At 33.3% G+C, this 8,358-nt stretch overlaps 1 protein-coding gene across 1 annotated transcript; it reads left to right on the top strand.

The window, feature by feature from the left end:
- The first annotated feature begins 2,879 nt into the window (after positions 1-2,879).
- Positions 2,880-6,263, top strand: LOC112509146 (probable LRR receptor-like serine/threonine-protein kinase At4g36180). Its single transcript, XM_025114003.1, has one exon. The coding sequence runs from the start codon at positions 2,880-2,882 to the stop codon at positions 6,261-6,263; it is 3,384 nt and encodes a 1,127-aa protein (XP_024969771.1).
- The last annotated feature ends 2,095 nt before the right edge of the window (positions 6,264-8,358 follow it).

Genomic DNA, 8,358 nt, shown 5'->3' with positions numbered 1-8,358 from the left:
TATACTGTGAAAAAATATTTTTAATATTTACGATTTATACTTTTATAGTTATTTATTTATATATATATATATATATATACTATATATTTTGGGGTTAGGCTGTCTAAATTGCACTGTATAATATGTTTTGAATTAATATGTTCTTGGATTTTTTTGATATATATACATATATATATATATATACATGTATTAATTCAACCTTAACCTGAGTTTCTGGACAAGAAAGATGGTACGCAGCTGAAATTTCATCCTAAAACCCATCTTTTTTTGTCTTTTCATGGTTTATGATCTGTCAAATTTGTAGTTTTCTTTATTGATTTTGGGTGTTTATCTTAAAACTCAAGTTTCTTGGTTCTTTGATCTTGGTGTAAATCGAATACATTTGTGGAGTCGTTTAAATATGTTGGATTTTAAATTATCATACAATTTTTTTCATCGATAATCTGTAATTGGAACCATAACTCTTATTTATTCAAATTGTATTAATATGTAAAGACCAAATGTAACATATATCATCGTTAAATCTTATCTTATAAAACTAGTGGAACTTCAAAATCGTTAAAATTCATGGCTCTTGCCGCATTACACGGGTACACAACTAGTATATATAGATCCATATGTTGATAATGCTTGGTAATTATTTTCATAATTAACTGCTTTTCCTAAATTATGTAAATTCTTGTATTCAATTAACCCATTTTATTTTACTTGACTTATGGACATGTAGCATACCCCCTACTTTCAACCCATAATTAAATTTGCAAATTTACCTTTTTCAATTATTTGTACACAATTATTAAACCTAATGATGGTGTGTGGTTTCTTTAACATTTGGAATAGATGGGAAAATCAAACAAATGCCATTTCTTTTTTATCTATACTATATTATAGAGTATTTGACAAAAATTCTTAAAAATCAATTTTTATGCATAAAGTACTATTTATTAATGCATATTACTTGAAATTTAAGATTACAAGTAAATTATGCGTAAATACAACTTATAAAACTTCATTTTTAAATTTGTATAACTAACTGCAAATAAACATAATCAAATATAAGATAAACATCTCATTTTAAATATAAAAAATCTAAAATATAATTAGGATAATCATTGAGTTCTAACATAATCGTTATTTTTATAAAAATTATATTGTTAAGTCAAAAATAAATTACTTCGCTATTAGACCTAAATTAAATTATAATAAAAAATTGAATTAAATAAATTGTACAAAAAGAGAGCTTTTAAATTGTTAATTTGACATTAATATCGATGTATTTTTTTAAAAAATTTATGATATCTTCAGATTTATTTTTATTCAAAAGTAAAAACATTGTCTTTCTTAAAACCACACAAACCGTATTATATCAACATAGGAAAAAGATAAAACGAAACATTAAAATGTAGATGTATCTCGCTACATTGCACGAATACCCTTCTAGTTATATATTATAAACAAATAATAACCAAATCTGTCAATGTTAACTTTTGAGTATTCAATATTGGAGACAAAGATGTACATGAGAAGCATATGTTTTCGATATAAGTTACAATATATACCTAACTATGGGTGCAAATGATACGAAATCGAGCTTGAGTATCAGTAAAAACTTGTGGGTAGTTTAAATCCAAACTCAACTCGACATTGTCTTGTGGAGAACATAAATTATTGATTAAAATAAAAATTAATATTTTAAATGCGTTATTACTTTGAATTATAAAAAAATTCTAACAGAATTTATTTAAATTAATAAGTTTATCAAATAATATTTATAGGAAAAGAATAAATTAGTTAATGAAGATAGAGAAGTTGTACGCAGTGCATTAAATGGTGTACGTTAAGATGTAAAATAATGGTCATTATGGTCAGTCAGGCTATAAGAGTGTGATACTGATGCAGACAATATGACACGAGACCCTACACATGACGTTTACTCCATTTCTTTCACTGTTTATTTACTACAATACCCTTTTATCTTCATTTCCTTTTTCTTTTTCTTTTTCTTCTTCATCAATTATGTTTAACTAGAACGGTATCCATGTAATGCAGCGTGATACATTTTATTTTAATATTATGTTTTATTTTTTGTTTTTGTTGACATAATACAGTTTATGTGGTTTTGAGAAAAGATAATGTATTACTTTTGAATAAAAATAATTTTGAAGATATATTAAAAGTTTGAAAAAGTATATTGATATTAATATCAAATTAACTATTTAAAAATTCTCGTTTTTTTACGATTTTTTTAATTCAATTTTTTATTATAATTTAATTTAGATCAGATAGTGAATAATTTATATTTAACTTAATTTTTTTATAAAAATAATGATTATGTTATAACTCAATAATTATCTTAATTATATTTTATATTCAAAATGAGATGTTTATCCTATGTTTGATTAGGTTTATCTACAGTTAGTTATATGAATTCAAAATTGAAGCTTTAATAAGTTTTACTTACGTACAATTTACTTGTAATCTTAAATTTTAAGTAATATGCATTAATGCACAGTACTTCATGCATAAATACTGAGTTTTAAGAGTTCTTGTCAAATACTTTATAATATAGTATAGATATATAAATATTTAATATAATTTCTTTATTAAATTTGTATTATTTATCTGTATTTTTTATATCATTATATATATTTATATAATTGATGAACATAGATAAACGTAGTTTCATATTATGATATATCATTGAAATTTTAGGAGTTACACAAAATATTGAGTAAATCTGTATTCCCATTTTACCCCTTCTGTAAGTGAAAGCTCTCCCTTCACAAGGACGAGAAACACTCCCTCTAAATTTGTATATATATATGGCGATTCTTCCTCCATTGTTTCTGCTAACCTACCATGCCTGCTGCTAACCTACCATGCCAACGGCTATTTTTTCCTTTGTCGCCGCCCTCCTAGTGTGCGCCACTATCTCCGCCACCGCCGAGATACAAGCTCTCATATCCTTCAAACAGAATCTACGCGACCCCCTTGGCGCCTTGGACGCCTGGAATGTGTCTACGCCGGCTGCGCCCTGTGACTGGCGTGGGGTTTCTTGTAGGGACGGCAGAGTACGTGAACTCCGCTTACCTCGCCTTGCTTTATCTGGCCGGCTGACCAGCCGGATTTCCGAGCTGAGCCAGTTGCGTAAGCTGAGCCTTCATTCTAATAACTTCAACGGCCCTATTCCGCCGGCTTTGTCTCAATGCTCTCTATTACGAGTTGTTTATTTGCAGTATAACTACTTCACCGGCGTTTTGCCGCCGGCATTGGGGAACCTAACCAATTTATTGGTACTTAACGTTGCTAGTAACCTCCTTTCCGGCGAAATTTCCGGCAACCTACCTCCTAGAGTTCAATATGTAGACGTTTCTTCCAATGCCTTCTCCGGAAACATCCCGGGGAACTTCTCGGTGGCGCCTGAGATCCAGCTCATTAACTTATCATTCAATTCGTTTTCCGGCCAGATTCCACCGATCATCGGCAGCTTCCAGAAGCTTCAGTACTTATTTCTCGACTCGAATCAGTTATACGGTACACTGCCGTCGGCGATTGCTAACTGTTCGTCGCTAGTTCACTTGAGCGCCGATGATAACCAACTCGAGGGACTAGTTCCGGCGAGTATTGGCGACCTTCCTAATCTTCAAGTGATATCTCTTTCCGGCAATGCGTTATCAGGTCCAATCCCCGCATCTCTTTTATCGAACCCTGGTAATTCAATAAGAATCCTCAAGCTAGGGTTTAATGCAGTCACGGGTTTAATCAAACCCCCAAATTCGACAACATTCTCAAGGTTTATACAAGTATTAGATCTTCACGAGAATCACATATATGAAACCTTTCCTGTTTGGCTAACAAATTTACGTACACTTCGAAGCTTGGATCTATCTGGAAATTCCTTTTCTGGCATCTTGCCGGCTGAAATCGGAAATCTGTCAACTTTGGAGGAACTTAAGGTGGCTAACAATTCTATAATTGGTGAAGTTCCGATAGGAATTCGAAAATGCAGCCTACTACATGTTCTTGATCTTGAAGGAAATAGATTTTCAGGTCTAATTCCCGATATTTTTGGGGACTTTGTGAGCTTAAAAGTCCTCTCACTTGGAAGAAATCTTTTCAATGGCGGTATACCTTCGAGTATTGCTGGCCTTTCGGAGCTGGAATCGTTGAATTTGAGCAACAATAAGTTAACCGGAGCTTTGCCAAGTAAATTAACACAGCTTAGCAACTTAACTTCTTTGAATTTGAGCAATAACAACTTTTCAGGCGATTTTCCGATCATCATTGGGGATTTACCAGGCTTAACTGAATTGAACATGAGTCGTTGCCGGTTTTCCGGTGAATTTCCGACTGCAATAGCGAATTTGAGAAGTCTCAGTATCCTTGATTTGAGTAAGCAGAGTTTCTCTGGTGAATTGCCGGTTGAGCTTTTCGGGTTGCCAAATCTGAAAGTTGTTGCTTTGGAGGAAAATGATTTTTTCGGTGATGTTCCCCAAGGTTTTAGTAGTTTGTCAAGTCTGCAGCATCTGAATCTGTCATCCAATTCCTTTTCCGGCAATATTCCGGCGGAGTATGGTTTCCTCTCATCCCTCACTGTGCTTTCTCTCTTAGATAACAGAATCACAAATTCCATTCCGGCGGCATTGGGGAATGCTTCGAATCTTGAAGTTCTAGAGCTTGGTCGGAATTCTTTAACCGGTTTAATTCCGGTGACTCTCTCACAACTCTCCCATCTTGAAAAGCTTGATCTGAGTCATAACAGATTAACCGGCGAAATCCCTGAAAAAATTTCAGATTGTTCTTCCCTCAATTCTTTGTTATTGGATTCCAATCATTTTTCCGGCCACATTCCAGAATCAATCTCAAAGCTCTCAAACTTAGCAGAGTTGGATATCTCTTCAAATAATTTCACCGGAAAAATTCCTGCAAGTCTTTCGATGATTCCTAACCTGAAACATTTGAACCTTTCGAGAAACGATCTTGAAGGTGAGATACCGAAGATTTTAGGTTCTCGATTCACCGATCCTTTGGTATTCGAAATGAACAATCGTTTATGTGGGAAGCCATTAATGAAGAACTGCAAGAAAAAGATTTCTTCAACGAAGAAGAAACTGATTCTGCTGATTTGTCTGGCCGCCGGAGGTGGTTTGCTTTTGTTACTTTCTTGTTGTGGGTATGTTTATCTGCTACTCCGGTGGCGGAGAAAGTTGTCAAGAATGGGGAAGTCTGGTGAAGTGAAGAAGCCAAGCCCCGGCCGTGGAAGCTCCGGCCGAGACCATAGCAGCGGAGGAGAAAACGGGACTCCAAAGCTAGTGATTTTCAAGAATAAAATCACGTATTCGGACGCCCTCGAGGCAACAAGGCAATTCGATGAGGAAAACGTATTGAGTCGTGGCACGTTCGGGCTTCTTTTCAAAGCCTCGTTTGCTGATGGAACGGTTCTTTCCATCCGTCGCCTTCCAGATACTTCTGTGCCCGAAGGAACTTTCCGTAGAGAAGCTGAATCACTCGGGAAAGTCAAGCATCGGAACTTAACAGTTCTCCGTGGGTATTTTGCAAGTCGGTCTGATAACGTGCGCTTACTGGTTTACGACTACATGCCCAACGGAAACTTAGCCACGCTTCTCCAAGAGGCATCGCATCAAGATGGGCACGTTTTGAATTGGCCGATGAGGCATTTGATCGCGTTAGGAATCGCTCGAGGGCTAGCCTTTGTGCACTCTATCCCAATGGTCCATGGAGACATCAAACCGCAAAACATACTTTTTGATGCTGATTTTGAAGCCCATATCTCCGATTTCGGCCTCAATAAGCTAACCGTACCTACACATGCCGAACCATCGACATCCACCGCCACAAGCCCAATCGGGACACCCGGGTATGTGGCCCCTGAGGCCACATTAACCGGTGAAACCACAAAAGAAGCAGACATTTACAGTTATGGAGTCGTTTTGCTCGAGATCCTAACGGGCAAGAAGCCCGTAATGTTTAACCAGGATGAGGACATCGTGAAGTGGGTGAAACGACAATTACAACGAGGCCAGGTTTCTGAACTCTTGGAACCAGGCCTGCTTGAGCTCGACCCGGAATCATCCGAGTGGGAAGAGTTTTTGCTAGGTTTAAAGGTCGGGTTGCTATGCACCACATCCGACCCAACCGACAGGCCCTCGATGTCAGATGTGGTGTTCATGCTGGAAGGGTGTCGGGTGGGACCCGATATGCAATCGTCTGCCGACCCGACATCCCTTCCTTCGCCGATTTAAATAATCAATTTTTATTTGATGTGTAATTGAAATGGTCGTTAAATGTATTTTATTATTTGTTATTGGATAAAAAGTTAAATTAAAATGTGTTGGTTTGCAATGAAGAGGTTCTTCCTGTTTTTTTTGCTGATTTGGTGGAGTCAAAGAGAATAAAGAAAAAAGCAAGTGGAATTGGCGCCAAATGGAAAACAGTTATTTTATTAATTATTAAAATAAAAATAATGTTGGGGGATATGATAATGAAAGTAGCCGTTAATGAGTTTTGGGAACTGGCGAAAAAGGGCGCCTGGTTTCGTGAATTTGTCGGGAATCCATTATTTCATTCTGGGTCCACGTGGCGCTCATCCACGTTGGATATCTGCCGGGAATCTGGTTGGTTGATGCAGGGTGGATCCCACAGATATTTATATATAATTATATATGTACGTCTATCTTATAAACGTTCACGTCTTTGGTATTTGTAGATACGTACACGGGTTGGTTAAGACGATTTCTATAACCCATCTTAATTATAATGATTTAAGAAAGGAAAATTATATTAAAATGAAACCAATTTTTATATGATTTTTATTTTGGAGAATCAACTTTTATAATTGTCATTTAGAGGTCTCTATCAAATTTTTTGTTTATTTAAGAGTCTGGTTGACTTGTTGACTTATTAATGCTGACATTATCAAGATCTTTTGACAACTAAGATATTTCACGTCATATTAATTTTTTATTTTAAAACTAATATTTCACGTTATATTTAAAATTTCACATGATTCTTATTTTGGGAAATCAACTTTTATAATTGTCATTTAGGGATTTCTATCAAACTTTTTGTTTATTTAAGGGTCTGGTTGACCTGTTGACCTATTAGTGCTGACATCATCCAGATCTTTTGTCAACTAAGATATTTCACGTCATATTAATTTTTTATTTTAAAACTAATATTTCACGTTATATTTAAAATTGTAAAATAATTATAGAAAAATAATTAAAATTCGTTTTTTTCCTAAAATTATTGTAATAAAATCCATTTTTCATTCCAAATCTCGTTTTTTTTTTTTAAAATTCATACATCAAATTGAAGATTTTTTCAAAAATGAACTTCTTTACTCACAATTTGATATCTGAATTTTCTTTAAAAACGAGATTTGGAATAAAAAATAGATTTTATTACAATAATTTTTGGGAAAAAAACGAATTTTAGTTAATTTTCTATAATTATTTTGTAATTTTAAATATGACGTGGAATATTAGTTTTAAAATAAAAAATTAATGACGTGGAATATCTTAATTGGCAAAAGATCTGGATGATGTTAGCATTAATAGGTCAACTAGACCCTTAAATAAACAAAAAGTTTGATAAACACCCCTAAATGACAATTTTGAAAGTTGGTTCCCCAAAATAAGAATCAGATGAAAGGTGATTCCATTTTGGGGCAATTTTCCTTTTAGAAATTTTCAATCTAACCCGACTGTTTTAAAAGTACTAGAAGAGTACTCATGCAATATATTGAAATACATCTCGACTTTAATGTTTCGTTTCTTTCTTCGATGTTATAATACAGTTTTATGTGATTTTAAGAAAATGATAATGTTTTTACTTTTACATAAAATATAAATATGAGGATATCCAAAGAATTTGAAAAAAATATATTGATATTAGTATCAAACTAACTATTTAAAATTTCTACTTTTTATTTTGTGTAATTTTTTTCAATTTAATTTTTCTTATTATAATTTGATTTAGGTTTAATAACGAAGTAATTTAATTTAGGTTTAATAATATAATTTTTCGTAAAGATAATAATTAAGTATTATGTTAGAACTCAATGATTATCCTAATTTTATTTTAGATATTTTATATTGAAAATGAGATGTTTATGTTATATTAGATTATATTTATCTGTAGTTAGTACATGAAAACATAGAACTTTAATAATTTGTACTTATGCACAATTTACTTGTAATCTTGAATTTTAAGTATTGTGCATCAATAAATAGTACTTTGTGCATAAAAAATAATTTTTAAGAGTTTTTGTCAAATGTTAATATAATATAGATAACACAACTTTTGTGGGTTGGGGTGGGAGGGTTAAGTTGAATT

Source organism: Cynara cardunculus (assembly GCF_001531365.2).
Source record: "Cynara cardunculus var. scolymus isolate 2C chromosome LG 3, CcrdV1, whole genome shotgun sequence".
Classification (NCBI taxonomy): Eukaryota; Viridiplantae; Streptophyta; class Magnoliopsida; order Asterales; family Asteraceae; genus Cynara; species Cynara cardunculus.
The sequence above is the reverse complement of the archived record's forward strand: the minus strand, read 5'-3'. Positions and strand labels throughout refer to the sequence as shown.

Excerpts from the sequence above, each read along its gene's own strand:
- LOC112509146 (XM_025114003.1), top strand. The coding sequence starts at position 2,880 with ATGCCAACGGCTATTTTTTCCTTTGTCGCCGCCCTCCTAGTGTGCGCC.